Source organism: Anomaloglossus baeobatrachus, chromosome 3 (assembly GCF_048569485.1).
Source record: "Anomaloglossus baeobatrachus isolate aAnoBae1 chromosome 3, aAnoBae1.hap1, whole genome shotgun sequence".
Classification (NCBI taxonomy): domain Eukaryota; kingdom Metazoa; phylum Chordata; class Amphibia; order Anura; family Aromobatidae; genus Anomaloglossus; species Anomaloglossus baeobatrachus.
Genome location: NC_134355.1, coordinates 639,892,922 through 639,914,030, shown reverse-complemented (window position 1 = coordinate 639,914,030; position 21,109 = coordinate 639,892,922). Strand labels below are relative to the sequence as shown.

The window sequence follows — 21,109 nt, the reverse complement described above, 5'->3', positions numbered from 1 at the left end:
TTACAACTGGAGACCCCATTCAGTTTTGCTTGTTATTTAGGAGCCGCCCATACACATCTCTACACATCTGGGTGACGTGTCTAAGAGTATGTGTGCACGTTGCGTTCTGCCGTGACAAATATTCTGCAGCGTTTTGTCACTGAATGTGCGCTTCAAAACGCAGCCAAAATGCTTCCTTTTGGATGCCTTGTGAATGCAGAATGGATGCAGAATTGATGCGTTCTGGATGCGTGCTCTGCCATTGACACATTGGGAAAAGCTTCCAAAACGCACAAAAGAAGAGACATGTTGCTTTTTAAAACGCATCGATTTTGTAAAAAATTTGGCATCTAAAACGCAACGTGCGCACACAATTTGCTAGTTGGGGATGCAGAACGTATGCGTTTACACTGCAGTTTAAAATGCTGCGTAAACGCATGAAAAAATGCAACGTGCGCACACAGCCTTATGGATATCACAGCGATTGGTGATATCACTTTGTACACTGCATGTGCCTGGATGTCTATACTGTGCGCTTCGTAATCTGCAGACATTATATTCTTCTACCCTGATTCATAAAGCAGTATTTGTACGTTGTTTTTGGCCTAAAACTGCTTGAAATAACACAAAACGTTTCCTAAACTCATAATTACACAAAAATGTGGTAATTCTTTTTGTGGTTTTAAGCTGGTCCCCGGGAAGGTCCGCTGATTATTTGAAAAGTGGGCAGAGTTTAGCTGAGAGAGGTTGAGGCAGAACACAGCCGAAAAGTCATCATCATTTACGCCACAAGAGTGGTGTATATTACAGCAGAAATGTACTACTTCTGGCGGTGACACACAGCAGCTGATAGATGCACAAAATTCATCTAGTGCTGCACATCTAATGTATTGGGCGCATCTTTCTGCACTGCGCACTTCATCATGACTAATACCGGATGCCAGTCTTGATGAATCGGGTGCTGTGTATTTCTGTTTTACTCACGTCACCTGTTTCTATTCTTTCTAGTACGTGCTTGTTTTATGCAATTCTATTGGAACGCCGTTGGATTCCAAGTACATAGATATAGGTAAGGAGAACCAATATATTCCAGGTTTATTGACTTACATTTTAGCTTTCACTTTTTTTTAATATTTTTTTAATTTATTTTTTTTATGTTGTGATAATGATAAAGCATGAGAGGAAAAAAAGGAAAGGCAAAGGGAAGCTTTGTTCTGGTATGCGTCCAGACTGAAGTTTCTTCAAATTTGGTTAATATTCTATTTTCTCCATTATACAAGTTCAATACATTATGACATATTAGCTTTTTTTCTACAGCCTTTGGGGGTCCATATATAAATATAGGTGAAAATATAGCGCAAACATCTTCGGAAAAGAATCTTGTGAAGTCATGTCTATTTTTCAATTCAGAAAATCTCCCCCACTGATTTGCAATTTATTATTTATTAAAGGGACTGTATCGTCTAATTTTTTTTTTTTTTTTGTAGGCCAAATCAGCTACCAATATTATTATATTTGTGTAACAACTATTTTCTTAATGTATTTCAACTTTTAAATATGTAAAATAAAACTTTTATATTAAAAATACTTATAATTGCCAGTAGGGGGAGCATCTTCCTGTGTACACATCAAAAAGCTATAGTAATCCTTAGTAGAATTACGATAGCTGCAAATTTGGGCAGTCACTAGATGACATGCCTATTATCCTCCCCTTTTGGGTGTTACACTGCACCCAAAAGGGGAGGAGGTGTATTTCATAGTAATGTGTCGCCATTTTCTGGGTGACTGTATATGAATTATACCGCTCCACCCGGAAGTAAAGAGGAAACACATTTATACATATATACAGACTGCGGCCATCAGTCTCCCGTGCGCCGCAGGCCCGCTCCCGTGCAGTCATCAGTCTCCCGTGTGGTCGGCAGGCCCGCTCCCGTGCGGTCGGCAGGCCCGCTCCCGTGCGGTCGGCAGGCCCGCTCCCGTGCGGTCGGCAGTCTCGCTCCCGTGCGGTCGGCAGTCTCGCTCCCGTGCGGTCGGCAGGCCCGCTCCCGTGCGGTCGGCAGTCTCGCTCCCGTGCGGTCGGCAGTCTCGCTCCCGTGCGGTCGGCAGGCCCGCTCCCGTGCGGGAGATGAAGCAGCTGGAAATCAAGTGAACTGTAGAAAAAAATAAAAAAGACATACTCACCTGTCTGAAGACTCCCGGTGCCATGCCCGCTCCCAGCTCCTCTTACGGTGCCGCTGCTCAGGCTATGTGCCGGCTCCAAGGCTCGTCCGATGGATGCAGGACCTGGCGGAGGATCACCTGATGCAGTCACCTGACGCATCAGCTGATCGCAAGTCGCGCGGTGACGCCGGCTTTTTACCGCCCGGCTATCAGCTGATGCCGTCAGGAGACTATCAGCTGATCACCGGCAGCTCCTGCATCGATCGGACAGGAGCCAGCATGTAAGTGTGTAGGGTTTTTTTTTTTCTCTCCACTAATGCATCAGCTGATTGTATAAACAGCTTTTCTTTGTCGCTCCATTGGGAGACCCAGACAATTGGGTGTATAGCTACTGCCTCCGGAGGCCACACAAAGTATTACACTTAAAAGTGTAAGGCCCCTCCCCTTCTGGCTATACACCCTCCCGTGGGATCACGGGCTCCTCCGTTTTCATGCTTTGTGCGAAGGAGGCACACATACATGCATAGCTCCACTGTTTAGTCAGCAGCAGCTGCTGACTATGTCGGATGGAAGAAAAGAGGGCCCATACTAGGGCCCCCAGCATGCTCCCTTCTCACCCCACTATTTGTCGGCGGTGTTTGTTAAGGTTGAGGTACCCATTGCGGGTACAGAGGCTGGAGCCCACATGCTGCATCCTTCCCCATCCCCCTGCGGGTTCTGGGTGAAGTGGGATTTTACCGGTCTCCAGGCACTGAGACCGTGCTCCATCCACAGCCCCTGGGAATCTGCTGGACATGGAGCTGAGTATCGTCAGGGACAGGCCCTGCTACATCAAGGTACTCTGTGTCCCCGTGCATATCGCGCGCACACCGCAGCATTGCTGGGTGTGATAGTGCGCCGGGGACAACAGCGCTGCGCGCTGGTGCCATTCCTATCTACAGCTCTGCTGAGAGGGGACATGTGTTTGAAACTGCTGCTTGGCCACGGTGGTCAGTTTTTAGCGCTGCGGCGCGGCTGGGATTTGTGGTGCGCCGGGGACTTCCGCGCTGGCCGTGCATATATGACGGCCGCGCTTATTACTCGAGTCCCCGGCTTTTGCGGCCTAGTTTCGCTTCGTTCCCGCCCCCAGGCCTGCCAGTCAGGGGAAGGGCGGGACGCTGTGCAGAATGTCAGCACAGAGGGCTGGAGTCTGCTTTACATACTCCAGCCCTCACACTGGGCACAGTGGGACGCCAGTTTCCCGCACTTTTGTTTGAGGCACGCCCACGGTCCACCCCTCTTCACAGGACGCCGGCAGCCATTCCTGTGTGCAGTCCGAGCTGGAGAGAGGAGACTGGGAGACCCAGACACGGGATTCTGGTGCCCACACACCCGCTTTTCAGCGGGCGGTAAGCTGCCCTCAAGGGCTGACCCCCACTGGTGCCGAAGTGTATATTTGTATTTTGTGCTTGCAGCTATACATTGCACTGTACGATCACTAGTGATTCTCTGCTATATACCCTCCTAGATTACTCAGAGGACACAACAGCATGTCGACCGCAAAAAGCAAAGGTGCCAAGGCACAGGCTTTTTATGCTGCTTGTACCGCATGTGGGGCTGTTCTACCGGCAGGTTCCACTGACCCCCACTGTGTGCAGTGCTCGGCCCCTGTGGCACTTGCTCGGCCGGGGCCTCTGCTGGAGGTGACCCAGGCAGAACCTCCTGTGAATACTGTCCAGGTGACAGGGACGGAGTTTGCAGTCTTTGCCGACAGATTGTCTGTGACTATGACTAAAATTCTTGAAACATTGCAGTCCAGACCAGTAACTCAGACCATGGACACTGTTAACTCATTGCTCCCTGGTCCCCCTCAGTTGGAACAGCTCCGGGATCCGGGGGCGTCTCTTGCATCCCAGGGTGATGGCTCTGACACGGACGACAGTCCCAGACAGCCTAGGCGAGCTCGCTATGAGCGGCCCTCGACTTCATCACACTGGTCAGGGTCCCAGCAGGACGACTCTCTGTATGATGAGGCGGAGGTAGCTGATCAGGATTCTGATCCTGAGACCGCTCTCAATTTGGATACTCCTGATGGTGACGCCATAGTGAATGATCTTATAGCGTCCATCAATAAAATGCTGGACATTTCTCCACCTGCTCTTCCTGTGGAGGAGACAGCTTCACAGCAGGAGAAATTCCATTTCAGGTATCCCAAACGTAAATTAAGTGTTTTTCTGGACCACTCTGACTTTAGAGAGGCAATCCAGAAACACCACGCTTATCCGGATAAGCGTTTTTCCAAACGGCTTAAGGATACACGTTATCCTTTTCCCCCGGACGTGGTCAAGGGCTGGACCCAGTGTCCCAAGGTGGATCCTCCAATCTCCAGGCTTGCAGCTAGATCCTTAGTTGCAGTGGAAGATGGGGCGGCACTTAAAGATGCCACTGACAGGCAGATGGAGCTCTGGTTGAAATCCATCTATGAGGCTATTGGCGCGTCGTTTGCTCCAACATTCGCAGCCGTATGGGCACTCCAAGCTATTTCAGCTGGTCTTGCACAGATTGACACGGTCACACGTACATCTGCTCCGCAGGTGGCACCATTGACATCTCAAATGTCTGCATTTGCGTCTTACGCGATTAATGCTGTCCTAGACTCTACGAGCCGTACGGCAGTGGCGTCCGCCAACTCCGTAGTTTTACGCAGAGCCTTGTGGTTAAGAGAATGGAAGGCAGATTCTGCTTCCAAGAAGTGTTTAACCAGTTTGCCGTTTTCTCGTGACCGACTGTTTGGAGAGCGCTTAGATGAAATCATTAAGCACTCCAAGGGTAAAGATTCTTCCTTACCTCAGCCCAGACAAAACAAACCCCAACAGAGGAGAGGACAGTCGGGGTTTCGGTCCTTTCGAGGCTCAGGCAGGTCCCAATTCTCCTCGTCCAAAAGGACTCAAAAGGATCAGAGGAGCGCAGATTCTTGGCGGACTCAGTCACGCCCAAAAAAGACAGCCGGAAGACCCGCTACCAAGGCGGCTTCCTCATGACTTTCGGCCTCCTCTCTCCGCATCCTCGGTCGGTGGCAGGCTCTCCCGCTTTGGCGACATTTGGCTGCCACAGGTCACAGACCGTTGGGTGAGAGACATTCTGTCTCACGGGTACAGGATAGAGTTCAGCTCTCGTCCTCCAACTCGCTTCTTCAGAACTTCTCCATCTCCCGACCGAGCCGATGCTCTGCGGCTAGCGGTGTCCACTCTAAAAGCGGAAAGAGTGGTGACCCCCGTTCCTCTTCAGGAACAAGGTCACGGTTTTTACTCCAACTTGTTTGTGGTGCCAAAAAAGGACGGGTCATTCCGTCCCGTTCTGGATCTAAAACTGCTCAACAAGCACGTAAAAACCAGGCGGTTCCGAATGGAATCCCTTCGCTCCGTCATCGCCTCAATGTCTCAAGGAGATTTTCTAGCATCAATAGACATCAAGGATGCTTATCTCCACGTGCCGATTGCTCCAGAGCACCAGCGTTTCCTACGCTTTGTTATAGGAGACGAACACCTTCAGTTCGTAGCTCTGCCTTTCGGGCTGGCGACAGCCCCACGTGTCTACACCAAGGTCATGGCAGCAGTAGTAGCAGTCCTGCACTCTCAAGGTCACTCTGTGATCCCGTATTTGGACGATCTACTGGTCAAGGCACCCTCTCAAGAGGCATGCCAACACAGCCTGAACGTTGCGCTGGAGACTCTCCAGAGTTTCGGGTGGATTATCAACTTTTCAAAGTCAAATCTAACTCCGACCCAATCGCTAACATATCTTGGCATGGAGTTTCATACTCTCTCAGCGATAGTGAAGCTTCCGCTGGACAAACAGCGTTCACTACAGACAGGGGTGCAATCTCTCCTTCAGGGCCAGTCGCACCCCTTGAGACGCCTCATGCACTTCTTGGGGAAGATGGTAGCTGCAATGGAGGCAGTCCCTTTCGCGCAGTTTCATCTCCGTCCACTACAATGGGACATTCTCCGCCAATGGGACGGGAAGTCGACGTCCCTCGACAGGAACGTCTCCCTTTCTCAGGCGGCCAAGGATTCTCTTCGGTGGTGGCTTCTTCCCACCGCTTTGTCGAAAGGAAAGTCCTTTCTACCCCCATCCTGGGAGGTAGTCACGACAGACGCGAGTCTCTCAGGGTGGGGAGCAGTGTTTCGCCACCACAGGGCTCAAGGGACGTGGACTCAGGAAGAGTCCACCCTTCAGATCAATGTTCTAGAAATCAGAGCAGTGTATCTTGCCCTACAAGCCTTCCAGCAGTGGCTGGAAGGCAAGCAGATCCGAATTCAGTCGGACAACTCCACAGCGGTAGCATACATCAACCACCAAGGTGGAACACGCAGTCGGCAAGCCTTCCAGGAAGTCCGACGGATTCTGACGTGGGTGGAAGACACGGCTTCCACCATATCCGCAGTTCACATCCCAGGCGTGGAAAACTGGGAAGCAGACTTCCTCAGTCGCCAGGGTATGGACGCAGGGGAATGGTCCCTTCACCCGGACGTGTTTCAGGAGATCTGTCGCCGCTGGGGGATGCCGGACGTCGACCTGATGGCGTCACGGCACAACAACAAGGTCCCGGCTTTCATGGCACGGTCTCACGATCACCGAGCTTTGGCGGCAGACGCCTTAGTTCAAGATTGGTCGCAATTCCGGCTACCTTACGTGTTCCCGCCTCTGGTTGCCCAGAGTGCTGCGCAAGATCAGGGCCGACTGCCGTCGCGCCATCCTCGTCGCTCCAGACTGGCCGAGGAGATCGTGGTACCCAGATCTGTGGCACCTCACGGTAGGCCAACCATGGGCACTACCAGAACGACCAGACTTGCTATCTCAAGGGCCGTTTTTCCACCTGAATTCTGCGGCCCTGAACCTGACTGTGTGGCCATTGAGTCCTGGATCCTAGCATCTTCAGGATTATCTCGAGGGGTTATTACCACCATGAGACAGGCTAGAAAACCATCCTCCGCCAAGATCTACCACAGGACGTGGAAGATATTCTTATCTTGGTGCGCTGCTCAGGGAGTTTCTCCCTGGCCTTTTGCATTGCCTACTTTTCTTTCCTTTCTGCAATCCGGATTGGAAAAAGGTTTGTCGCTCAGCTCCCTTTAAAGGACAAGTCTCAGCGCTATCTGTATTTTTCAGAAACGCCTAGCACGACTTGCTCAGGTACGCACGTTCCTGCAAGGAGTTTGTCATATCGTCCCTCCTTACAAGCGGCCGTTAGAGCCCTGGGATCTGAACAAGGTTCTAATTGCTCTCCAGAAGCCGCCTTTCGAGCCTATGAAGGACGTTTCACTTTCCCGTCTTTCACAGAAAGTGGCCTTTCTAGTAGCGATCACGTCTCTTCGGAGAGTGTCCGAGCTAGCTGCGCTCTCATGTAAATCTCCCTTCCTGGTGTTTCACCAGGACAAGGTGGTTCTACGTCCGATTCCTGAGTTTCTCCCTAAGGTGGTATCCCCCTTTCATCTCAATCAGGATGTCACATTACCTTCCTTGTGTCCTCATCCAGTTCATCAATTTGAGAAAGGTTTGCATTTGTTGGATCTGGTCAGAGCACTCAGGATCTACATTTTCCGCACGGCGCCCTTTCGCCGCTCGGATGCACTCTTTGTCCTTGTCGCTGGTCAGCGTAAAGGGACGCAAGCTTCCAAATCCACTCTAGCTCGGTGGATCAAGGAACCAATTCTTGAAACCTACCGTTCTGCGGGGCTTCCGGTTCCTTCAGGGCTGAAGGCCCATTCTACCAGAGCCGTGGGTGCGTCCTGGGCATTACGGCACCAGGCTACGGCTCAGCAGGTGTGCCAGGCGGCTACCTGGTCGAGTCTGCACACCTTTACCAAGCATTATCAGGTGCATACCTACGCTTCGGCGGATGCCAGCCTAGGTAGACAAGTCCTTCAGGCGGCGATTGCCCACCTGTAGGACAGGGCTGTTTGACGGCCCTATCACGAGGTATTCTTTTACCCACCCAGGGACTGCTTTTGGACGTCCCAATTGTCTGGGTCTCCCAATGGAGCGACAAAGAAGAAGGGAATTTTGTTTACTTACCGTAAATTCCTTTTCTTCTAGCTCCAATTGGGAGACCCAGCACCCGCCCTGTTTTCTTAGGGATTTTTGTTTTTTTCGGGTACACATGTTGTTCATGTTGAACGGTTTCAGTTCTCCGATGTTCTTCGGATTGAATTTGTCTTTAAAACTGTTATTGGCTTTCCTCCTTCTTGCTTTTGCACTAAAACTGAGGAGCCCGTGATCCCACGGGAGGGTGTATAGCCAGAAGGGGAGGGGCCTTACACTTTTAAGTGTAATACTTTGTGTGGCCTCCGGAGGCAGTAGCTATACACCCAATTGTCTGGGTCTCCCAATTGGAGCTAGAAGAAAAGGAATTTACGGTAAGTAAACAAAATTCCCTTCTTCTTTATCGTTCCTATGGGAGACCCAGACAATGGGTGTTTAGCTTCTGCCTCCGGAGGACACACAAAGTACTACACTTAAAAGTGTAGCTCCTCCCTCTGAGCTTATACACCCCCTGGAGAACCAGATCTAGCCAGTTTATCGCTTTGTGTTCAGCAGGCACACATCCACACATGCATTCTCATCTGATTTTTGATTTTTGGAAAGAGTTTGAAGAAAAGCGGGTCTATGTCTGGACTCCCGGCATGTCCCTTCTCACCCCACTGTGTCGGCGGTGTTGTTAAGGTTGATTCCAAGGCTGGAGCCTTACATGCCGCGCTCCTTCACCATCCCTCCTGGGCTCTGGCTTGAAGTGGGAGCCAGCACGGTTCTCCATGCTTGGCAGGAGACCGGTCTCCATCCGCAGCCCTTCAGGATCCTGCTGGACCGGAGCACTCATCCCCAGGGACTTGGAACCCTGCGTCTCAGCAAGCTAAGTACCTGAGGCGTTTATATATTGGGGGTCCCTGTATTTTATTGTTGTGGGAGAGTGTGCTGATTGTGTTTTATGACATTTCCAGCGGGTTCTCTGGCTGTCGCCTGAGAACCGCGCCGATGGTGCTTGCGCGCCGGCCGCACCGCTCAAATTTAGGCCCCGGCTTCGCCGGAGGCCTAGTTTCGGTTTCTCTGCCCTCGCATGTCACTCATGCAGAGGGACAGGCTCGGCTCCGCCCGGCGGCCGTTCTGCACAGGGGAGGGTCACTCCTCACTGCAGTGTATGTCCCCCCCCCTGTAGGTCTCTATGGCTCTCCAGATCCCGCTCTCAAGCAAGTCCCGCCCCCTCTCTTCGCTCCGGCGGCCATTTTCTCAGCGTTTTCCCCTGCGATCAGTCATTGCAGCGCTGGTCTGCAGCATCCCTGCTGAGGTGCTGGGGGTCCGGGCTTCGGGATCTGGAGGGCACACAACACCGCTCTGCACAGCACAGCGGTCTGGTAAGCCACAACCTCTGGTTGTGGACCTCTGTATATACTCTCTGGGGGTCATTCTCTGGTAGAGCCCCCACTCCAGCAGCATGTCTCACACGAGGAGCAAGGCTCCAAAGCTGTATTCAGTATGCGCTGCTTGTAAGCTCCTACTGCCTGAACCGAGCACCTATCCACATTGTGATGCCTGCTCTAACCTGACGGTGCCTCAGCATGGAGTCTCACTCCCAGTGGTCTCTCAGGCTGCTCCTGCTCCTGTGGCTGAACCCCCGGCTTGGGTAGAATCCTTTTCTAGGGCTATCTCCCAGTCTTTTGCCGACTCCATGGGACTTCTGTCCAGGACTTTGCTGAATATGCATCAGCCCCCTTCACAGGGTGCCTCTGCTGCTAGGGGTCTCTCAGGACCGGAGCTCACAGAGGATTCATCATCTGGTCCCAGACCCTGTCCTTCTAAGAAGAGACACAGGGTTCCCTCTCCTTCCTCGTCCCGCGGCTCTGATTCAGGAGCTGACTCGCAGGACGAGGAGGATGCCTTTACGGGGGGCTCGGAGGTTAACTCCATGTACCCCATTGATCTGTCCGAAAGTGACTCAGATGTTAGTGATTTGATTGCGTCCATTAATTCTGTACTGGATCTCAATCCGCCAGTATCAGAGGAACAACCCTCTCTGGCAAAAAAGCACCAGTTTACCTCGCCTAAAAGGGCAAAGAGTGTGTTCTTTAACCACTCCAGTTTTCAAGCTGTTGTGACCAAGCCCAGGGCCTGTCCTGACAAACGCTTCCCAAATCGTGGTTCTGATGACCGTTTTCCCTTCCCACCTGAGGTGGTCAAGGAGTGGGCTCATTCCCCAAAGGTAGACCCCCCGGTGTCTAGGCTCTCAGCCCGAACCGTTGTATCGGTGGCTGATGGCACCTCTCTTAAGGATTCCACTGACCGCCAGATTGACCTTCTGGCCAAATCTGTGTATGAAGCGGCAGGGGTCTCGTTCTCCCCGACTTTTGCAGCAGTATGGGCTCTCAAAGCCATCTCTGCTTCTCTAGAGGAGATGCATTCCCTCGCCAGGGAATCTATGCCCGAAATGGTTACCTTAACTTCCCAAGCTTCAGCTTTTTCATCCTATGCCATGTCTGCCATGCTGGAGGCTTCTCACCGCACTGCGGTGGCTTTGGCTAATTCCCTCGCTATCCGCAGGATCTTGTGGCTTTGAGAGTGGAAGGCAGATGCCTCTTCAAAGAAGTACCTTGCTGGACTCCCTTTTGCTGGTTCCCGGCTGTTCGGTGAACAGCTGGATGAAATTATTAAGGAAGCTACTGGCGGGAAGCGTACTTCCATGCCACAAACTAAAACCAGGAAACCTGTCCAGGGCAGGAATCAGTCGAGGTTTCGTTCCTTTCGTTCCTCCAACTGGTCGTCCTCTAAGCCCTCGGCCTCGTCCTCTAACTCAGCCAAGGACCAGAAATCCAACTGGCGCCCAAAAGTGCGTCCACAAAAGACCGCAGGAGGTGCTGCCGCCAAGGCAGCGTCCTCGTGACTATCTGCCCGCTCCAGCAACATCCTTAGTCGGTGGCAGGCTCTCCCACTTTGGCGACGCGTGGTTTCAACACGTCTCCGATCAGTGGGTGCGGGATATCATCTCCTTCGGCTACAGGATAGAATTCTCTTCCAGCCCGCCAAACAGATTTTTTCTGTCAACTCCCCCCTGCTCCAAGGCCGCCGCCTTCTCTCAGGCCGTGGCATCCTTGCAGGCCAACGGAGTAATTGTACCGGTTCCCGCCCGGGAACGGTTCAGAGGTTTCTACTCAAATCTCTTCCTAGTCCCCAAAAAGGACGGTTCCTTCCGGCCCACCCTGGATCTCAAGCTTCTCAACAAGCATGTTCAGGTGCGGCACTTTCGCATGGAGTCTCTGCGATCAGTCATTGCCTCAATGACCCAAGGGGATTTCCTGGCATCCATCGACATCAGAGATGCCTATCTGCATGTGCCAATTGCAGTTTCACACCAGCGTTGGCTACGTTTTGCAATCGGAGAGGAACATTTCCAATTCGTGGCTCTCCCCTTCGGGTTAGCCACGGTCCCTCGGGTATTCACCAAGGTCATGGCAGCAGTGATTGCGGTTCTGCACCTCCAGGGGTTGGCAGTGATTCCTTACCTGGACGACCTTCTAGTCAAGGCTTCATCCAGCGCGGACTGTCAACGGAGTGTCTCGCTCACTCTTGCCACTCTAGCCCCAGACCCAGACCCAGAGTCTCACGTACCTAGGGATGCAGTTCGAGACTTTGCCGGCACTTGTGAAGTTGCCCTTAGTCAAACAGCAGTCCCTCCAACTGGCGGTGCGCTCTCTGCTGAGGCCCCGCCGTTATTTCCTCAGGCACCTGATGCAGGTGCTGGGTCAGATGGTGGCGTCAATGGAGGCTGTTCCCTTTGCCCAGTTCCATCTACGTCCCCTGCAGCTGGACATTCTCCGGTGTTGGTACAAGCGGCCTTCCTCCTTGCACAGGTTAGTGGCTCTGTCGCCACAGACCAGGAGCTCTCTTCAGTGGTGGCTTCGGCCCCTCTCTCTGTCTCAGGGGCGCTCCTTTCTGGCCCCGTCCTGGGTGATCCTCACCACGGATGCCAGTCTATCCGGCTGGGGAGCGGTATGTCTCCACCACCGAGCGCAGGGCACTTGGACTCCGTCCGAGTCAGCCCTTTCGATCAATGTGCTGGAAACCAGAGCTGTGCTTCTAGCTCTCCTAGCCTTTCACCACCTGTTGGCGGGCAGGCACATTCGAGTCCAGTCAGACAACGCGACAGCGGTTGCCTACATCAATCACCAAGGCGGGACACGCAGCCGCCTGGCAATGTTGGAGGTACAACGCATCCTTCAATGGGCGGAGGACTCCAAGTCCACCATATCCGCAGTCCACATTCCAGGCATGGAAAACTGGGAGGCAGATTATCTCAGCCGTCAAACCGTGGACAGTGGCGAGTGGTCCCTGCACCCGGCAGTTTTTCAGTCAATCTGCCGCAAATGGGGCACTCCGGACGTGGACCTAATGGCTTCCCGTCACAACTACAAAGTTCCCGTTTACGTGGCTCGCTCCCACGATCCTCAGGCATTCGCCGCGGACGCTCTGGTTCAAGACTGGTCCCAGTTTCGTCTGTCCTACGTGTTTCCCCCTCTAGCTCTCTTGCCCAGAGTCCTGCGCAAGATCAGAATGGAGGGCCGTCGAGTCATCCTCATTGCTCCGGACTGGCCCAGGCGAGCTTGGTATCCGGACGTGCTCCAACTGTCCGTGGAGATGCCGTGGCATCTTCCGGACCGTCCAGACCTTCTCTCACAAGGTCCGTTTTTCCGCCAGAATTCTGCGGCTCTCAGATTGACGGCGTGGCTCTTGAGTCCTGGATCTTGACGGCTTCTGGTATCCCTCCTGAAGTCATCTCCACTATGACTCGGGCCCGTAAGTCTTCCTCCGCCAAGATCTATCACAGGACTTGGAAAATTTTCCTGTCCTGGTGTCGCTCTTCCGGCCATCCTCCTTGGCCTTTTTCCTTGCCGACCCTTCTGTCCTTTCTACAGTCCGGTCTGTAGCTGGGACTGTCCCTCAACTCTCTCAAGGGACAAGTCTCGGCTCTGTCAGTGCTGTTCCAGCGGCGTATCGCCCGGCTGGCTCAGGTCCGCACCTTCATGCAGGGCGCGTCTCACATCATTCCACCTTACCGGCGGCCCTTGGACCCCTGGGACCTCAATTTGGTTCTCACGGTTTTGCAGAAACCCCCCTTTGAGCCTCTTAGGGAGGTTTCTTTGTTTCGTCTTTCATAGAAAGTGGTCTTTCTAGTGGCCATAACTTCCCTCAGGAGGGTCTCCGATTTGGCTGCGCTCTCTTCGGAGTCACCTTTTTTGTTTTTTCATCAAGATAAGGTGGTTCTCCGTCCGACTCCGGACTTTCTTCCTAAGGTGGTCTCTCCTTTCCACCTTAACCAGGACATTACCCTACCTTAGTTTTGTCCGGCTCCTGTTCATCGCTTTGAAAAAGCGTTGCATACTCTGGATCTGGTGCGTGCTCTCCTGATCTATGTGTCTCGCACCGCTGCTCTTAGGCGGTGCACCTCTCTTTTTGTGCTAACCACAGGTCGGCGCAAGGGCCTCTCTGCTTCTAAGCCGACCTTAGCCCGTTGGATTAGGTCGACCATTTCGGATGCCTACCAGTGTTCTCAGGTGCCTCCCCCGCCGGGGATCAAGGCACACTCGACCAGAGCTGTCGGTGCCTCTTGGGCTTTTAGGCACCAGGCTACGGCTCAACAAGTCTGTCAGGCTGCCACTTGGACTAGCCTGCATACCTTTTCAAAGCACTACCAAGTGCATGCTCATGCTTCGGCAGATGCGAGCTTGGGCAGACGCATCCTTCAGGCGGCTGTCGCCTATTTGTGAAGTTAGGCTCCGCCTACTTCTTAGTTTTTCTGTTTATTCCCACCCATGGACTGCTTTGAGACGTCCCATTGTCTGGGTCTCCCATAGGAACGATAAAGAAAAAGAGAATTTTGTTTACTTACCGTAAATTCTTTTTCTTATAGTTCCGTATTGGGAGACCCAGCTCCCTCCCTGTTGCCTGTTGGCAATTTCTTGTTCCGCGTGTTATCACCGGCTGTTGTCGTGGACAGAGTCTCCGGTTGTTCCGGTTCTTGCTCTGTTTTTACTTGTGGGTGGCTATTCTCCTTCAGCTTTTGCACTAAACTGGCTAGATCTGGTTCTCCAGGGGGTGTATAAGCTCAGAGGGAGGAGCTACACTTTTAAGTGTAGTACTTTGTGTGTCCTCCGGAGGCAGAAGCTAAACACCCATTGTCTGGGTCTCCCAATACGGAACTATAAGAAAAAGAATTTACGTAAGTAAACAAAATTCTCTTTTTATACAATCAGCTGATGTGTGATGTGATTCACATCCTTGATCCTGACACATCATCTGATCGGTATGCCTATCAGCAAACTGATCAGATGATATTGGACGGCGCGGGACCCTTGACCCAGGATTACTGCGGAGGGGGGTTCTTTATTTCAATAAAGATGGAGTCACTAATTGTGTTGTGTTTCATTTCTAATAAAAATATTTTTCTGTGTGTTGTGTTTTATTTTATCTTTACTAGAAATTCATGGTGGCCATGTCTAATATTGGCGTGACACCAGGAATTTCGGGCTTAGGGCCAGTTGATAATACACAGCTAGCCCTTACCCCATTATTACCCAGCGAGCCACCCGGCATCAGGGCAGCTGGAAGAGTTGGATACAGCGCCAGAAGATGGCGCTTCTATGAAAGCACCATTTTCTGGGGTGGCTGCGGACTGCAATACGCAGCGTGGGTGCCCAGAAAGCTTGGGTACTCTGCACTGCATATTCCAATCCCCAGCTGCCTAGTTGTACCTGGCTGGACTCAAAAATTGGGCGAAGCCCACGTCATTTTTTTATTTTAATTATTTCATGAAAGTCATGAAATAATTTAAAAAAAAAGGGCTTCGCTATATTTTTGGTTCACAACCGGGTACAAATAGGCAGCTGGGGGTTGGTGGCAGCCCGTACCTGCCTGCTGTACCTGGCTAGCATACAAAAATATGGCGAAGCCCACGTCATTTTTTTGGGGGGCAAAAAAATACTGCATACAGTCCTGGATGGAGGATGCTGAGCCTTGTAGTTCTACAGCTGCTGTCTGTTCTCCTGCATACACTATTGGATGGAGTATGCTGAGCCTTGTAGTTCTGCAGCTGTCTGCTCTCCTCCATACACTAGTGGAGAATGAAGAACATATTGAAGAAGGAAATGTCAGACCTTTTTATCTTTTTTTAGTTTTTAAACATTCTTTAATGGCATTGTTCAATGATAAAAACGCAGCAAAAAAACGCAGTAAAAAATCATGCGTTGCCGCGTTTTTTTGCAACAGGTGCTTTTTTGTACGTTTGTATGGTAGCTCAGTAGTTGGCACTGTACGGTGGCTCAGTAGTTGGCACAGTACGGTGGCTTAGTAGTTGGCACAGTACGGTGGCTCAGTAGTTAGCACTGTACTGTGGCTCTGTAGATGGCACTGTACGGTGGCTCAGTAGTTGGCACTGTACGATGGCTCAGTAGTTGGCACTGTACGATGGCTCAGTAATTGGCACTTTACCGTGGCTCAGTAGTTGGCACTGTACCGTGGCTCAGTAGTTGGCACTGTACCGTGCCTCAGTAGTTGGCACTTTATGGTGGCTCAGTAGTTGTCTCTCTGGTTGCTTTTTTGTACGTTTGTATGGTGGCTCAGTAGTTGGCACTGTACGGTGGCTCAGTAGTTGGCACTGTACGGTGGCTCAGTAGTTAGCACTGTACTGTGGCTCTAGATGGCACTGTACGGTGGCTCAGTAGTTGGCACAGTACGATGGCTCAGTAGTTGGCACAGTACGATGGATCAGTAGTTAGCACTGTACTGTGGCTCTGTAGATGGCACTGTACGGTGGCTCAGTAGTTGGCACTGTATGGTGGCTCAGTACTTGGCACAGCATGGTGGCTCAGTAGTTGGCACAGTATGGTGGCTCAGTAGTTAGCACTGTACGGTGGCTCAGTAGTTGTCTCTCTAGTTGGCACAGTACGGTCGCTCTGTAGATGGCACTGTACGATGGCTCAGTAGTTAGCACTGTACCGTGGCTCAGTAGTTGGCACTGTACCGTGGCTCAGTAGTTGGCACTGTACCGTGCCTCAGTAGTTGGCACTTTATGGTGGCTCAGTAGTTGTCTCTCTAGTTGGCACAGTACGGTGGCTCAGTAGTTGGCACTGTACGGTGGCTCAGTAGTTGGCACAGTACGGTGGCTCAGTAGTTGGCACAGTACGGTGGCTCAGTAGTTGTCTCACAGGAGAGGATTAGATACACGGCTCAGCAGACAGTATCACACAGGAGAGGATTAGATACACAGCTCAGCATACAGTATCACACAGGAGAGGATTAGATACAGCTCAGCACACAGTATCACACAGGAGAGGATTAGATACACAGCTCAGCACACAGTATCACACAGATGATTAGATACACGGCTCAGCAGACAGTATCACAGGAGAGGATTAGATACACAGCTCAGCACACAGTATCACACAGGAGAGGATTAGATACACAGCTCAGCACACAGTATCACAGGAGAGGATTAGATACACAGCTCAGCACACAGTATCACACAGGAGAGGATTAGATACACAGCTCAGCACACAGTATCACAGGAGAGGATTAGATACACAGCTCAGCACACAGTATCACACAGGGGAGGAATAGATACATGGCTCAGCACACAGTATCACACAGGAGAGGATTAGATACACAGCTCAGCACACAGTATCACACAGGAGAGGATTAGATACACAGCTCAGCAGACAGTATCACACAGGAGAGGATTAGATACACAGCTCAGCACACGGTATCACACAGGAGAGGATTAGATACACAGCTCAGCACACAGTATCACACAGGGGAGGATTAGATACACAGCTCAGCACACAGTATCACACAGGGGAGGATTAGATACACAGCTCAGCACACAGTATCACACAGGGGAGGATTAGATACACAGCTCAGCACACAGTATCACACAGGAGAGGATTAGATACACAGCTCAGCAAACAGTATCACACAGGGGAGGATTAGATACACAGCTCAGCACACAGTATCACACAGGGGAGGATTAGATACACAGCTCAGCACACAGTATCACACAGGGGAGGATTAGATACACAGCTCAGCACACAGTATCACACAGGGGAGGATTAGATACACAGCTCAGCACACAGTATCACACAGGGGAGAATTAGATACACAGCTCAGCACACAGTATCACACAGGGGAGGATTAGATACACAGCTCAGCACACAGTATCACACAGGGGAGGATTAGATACACAGCTCAGCACACAGTATCACACAGGGGAGGATTAGATACACAGCTCAACACACAGTATCACACAGAGGAGGATTAGATACACAGCTCAGCACACAGTATCACACAGGAGAGGATTAGATACACAGCTCAGCACACGGTATCACACAGGGGAGGATTAGATACACAGCTCAGCACACGGTATCACACAGGGGAGGATTAGATACACAGCTCAGCACACAGTATCACACAGGGGAGGATTAGGTACACAGCTCAGCACACAGTATCACACAGGAGAGGATTAGATACACAGCTCAGCACACAGTATCACCAGTACACACAGGGTAGCAAGCGGAAGGGTTGACACACACACACACACACACACACACACGAACGTGGACGGGGCTGAGGACAGCTGGGGGAGGGAGGGGGTTTCATTACAGACGGTAACGGCAGGGGGCTGGTGAGAGCAGAGGGAGGACACACACACCGGCGGCCGCCAGAACGGGGCTGGGGACAGCAGAGGGACGTGATTTAATAACAGACGGTAACGGCAGGGGGCGGGGGCTGGTGAGAACAGAGGGAGGGAGGGTTGTGTGATCGCTGCATCCCGGCAGTTGACAGGTGTAAAGTGGCTCAAAGAGCATGGATTGAATCTCCACAAAAATGGCGCTGAAATCTGCCCTTTGCTGTGATATGGACAGCCCAGGGGGCGCGTACAGATCACAGCACACACCCACTGTAACGTTAAACATAGGGTCGGATAGCGACCACTATTCTCTATGCACAGGGGCTGCCATAAAGGAGTGTGGAACTGTCGTTACTCACACAGCAAATCCAACATGGCCCCCAGTGCATACAGTAAAATTAGAATTACATAAAAACTAAATAAGCTACGAATTTCATTTTGAATTAGAAATACTTCATTTCAGAATCACTTATTTTAATAAAAAAATGCGATACAGTCCCTTTAAAGAGGTTATCCGGCTTATTTTGAGTTTTTTTCATTATTACCCTATTGGGCTACATTGGGCCAGGTAAGTAGATAGAGACCACTTACCTGCCCTGCTGTCAGCCCCTCTCCCTCGGCTCAGAGTGGTCATGTGACTGCTCCTGCCGCGATTTTGCTGCTTCCGGTCATTTCATGTCAACATGGGCAGGGCCATGTTGACATGCAAATCTGGAACAGCATGTCACCACCCTGCTGGGCTGTACAGTGCGATGAGCCCCGCCCCCTTCCCTGCACCCTCCCACACATTACCCCGCACCCCGTACTCTGCCCACAACCTCACCCTGCACTTCTGTGGGGTCCATAACCTGGGGGCGGGGCCCGGCGAGCCCTCTGCTCAGGATCGCACATTCAAATGTACCGGCATCACAGATTACAGATGCCGGTACATTTGAAAGCGCTGATGAAAAGGAGCGTTGCGCTTCTCATCACTGCCCGTCTGTCTGTGCTCTCTTCAGCACAGTGGTGACGTCACTACTGTGCTGATATGTCCAGAGCACAGACAGCGCGCGAACGTGCAGGAGCGGCGGGGACCGAGGACTGGTGAGTATGTACTCCCTACATGTGTTCCCTATGGGAGTATGGGGGGTCGGTACAGAGCGCCGTGTGTGCGTGCAGAGCCTGATGTGTGTATGCGGTGCAGAGCCTGATGTGTGTATGCGGTGCAGAGCCCGATGTGTGTATGCGGTGCAGAGCCCGATGTGTGTATGCGGTGCAGAGCCCGATGTGTGTATGCGGTGCAGAGCCCGATGTGTGTATGCGGTGCAGAGCCCGATGTGTGCATGCGGTGCAGAGCCCGATGTGTGCATGCGGTGCAGAGCCCGATGTGTGCATGCGGTGCAGAGCCCGATGTGTGTATGCGGTGCAGAGCCCGATGTGTGTATGCGGTGCAGAACCTGACGTGGGGCTGTTATTTGCAATGCTGTAGTGATAACAGGTCAGTGCTGGGGCAGAATACTGACAGGGACTGTGTGTGCAGGGGGCGGGCAGGGAGTGAGGCTGGACACTGGGGAGGGGCTGGACACTGAGGCCGGACATGGGGGGAGGCTGGACACTGAGGCCGGGCGGTGCCAGCTCTGACTGAGGTTTTGCACAGGAAGTTATCATGTTTGCTGGAGCTGAATGTAAACAAGAAGCTGCAGAGAATAAAGGGTGAATTCAAGAGGAACAAAAGTTAGAAAACAAAAAATAACAATGTAGGGGTGTTTTATATGACAATACAGCACAGATTAGCTTAAACTCAAAAATTTTTGTTATGTCGGACAACCCCTTTAAGTTTTTTCAACTGTTTTTGAGATATTAACACTTTTAATTTAATTTTGTTTACAGCTCGTTGCCCAGGAGGCTGACCACCATTACTGTCTCGCGGTGTTGGGTGACCACCATTACTGTCTGGCGGTGTTGGCTGATTATGCACAGTGCTGGCGGTGTTGGCTGACCATGCACAGTGCTGGCGGTGTTGGCTGACTATGCACAGTGCTGGCTGACCATGCACAGTGCTGGCGGTGCTGGCTGACCATGCACAGTGCTGGCGGTGCTGGCTGACCATGCACAGTGTTGGCGGTGCTGGCTGACCATGCACAGTGCTGGCGGTGTTGGCTGACCATGCACAGTGCTGGCGGTGTTGGCTGACCATGCACAGTGCTGGCTGACCATGCACAGTGCTGGTGGTGTTGGCCGACCATGCACAGTGCTGGCAGTGTTGGCTGACCATGCACAGTGCTGGCTGACCATGCACAGTGCTTCCTGACCATGCACAGTGCTGGCGGTGTTGCCCGACCATGCACAGTGCTGGCAGTGTTGGCTGACCATGCACAGTGCTGGCGGTGTTGGCCGACCATGCACAGTGCTGGCGGTGTTGGCTGACCATGCACAGTGCTGGCGGTGTTGGCTGACCATGCACAGTGCTGGCGGTGTTGGCTGACCATGCACAGTGCTGGCGGTGTTGACCGATCATGCACAGTGCTGGCGGTGTTGGCCGACCATGCACAGTGCTGGCGGTGTTGGCCGACCATGCACAGTGCTGGCAGTGTTGGCTGACCATGCACAGTGCTGGCGGTGTTGGCCGACCATGCACAGTGCTGGCAGTGTTGGCTGACCATGGACAGTGCTGGCGGTGTTGGCTGACCATGCATAGTGCTGGCGGTGTTGGCTGACCATGCACAGTGCTGGCAGTGTTTGCTGACCATGGACAGTGCTGGCGGTGTTGGCTGACCATGCACAGTGCTGGCGGTGTTGGCTGACCATGCATAGTGCTGGCGGTGTTGGCTGACCATGCACAGTGCTGGCAGTGTTGGCTGACCATGCACAGTGCTGGCAGTGTTGGCTGACCATGGACAGTGCTGGCGGTGTTGGCTGACCATGGACAGTGCTGGCGGTGTTGGCTGACCATGCATAGTGCTGGCGGTGTTGGCTGACCATGCTTAGTGCTGGCAGTGTTGTCTGACCATGCATAGTGCTGGCGGTGTTGGCCGACCATGCACAGTGCTGGCGGTGTTGGCTGACCATGCACAGTGCTGGCAGTGTTGTCTGACCATGCATAGTGCTGGCGGTGTTGGCTGACCATGCACAGTGCTGGCAGTGTTGGCTGACCATGCACAGTGCTGGCAGTGTTGGCTGACCATGCATAGTGCTGGCGGTGTTGGCTGACCATGGACAGTGCTGGCGGTGTTGGCTGACCATGCATAGTGCTGGCGGTGTTGGCCGACCATGCATAGTGCT

At 52.3% G+C, this 21,109-nt stretch overlaps 1 protein-coding gene across 1 annotated transcript in view; it reads left to right on the top strand.

Annotated features, from left to right (window-relative positions):
* The window catches only part of WDR35 (WD repeat domain 35), a 262,917-nt gene that overhangs the window by 135,492 nt on the left and 106,316 nt on the right, over nucleotides 1-21,109 (top strand). Inside the window, exon 13 of the mRNA XM_075341137.1 lies at nucleotides 988-1,048. Coding sequence (XP_075197252.1) covers nucleotides 988-1,048 — 61 coding nt within the window. The remainder of the gene's footprint in view (nucleotides 1-987; nucleotides 1,049-21,109) is intronic.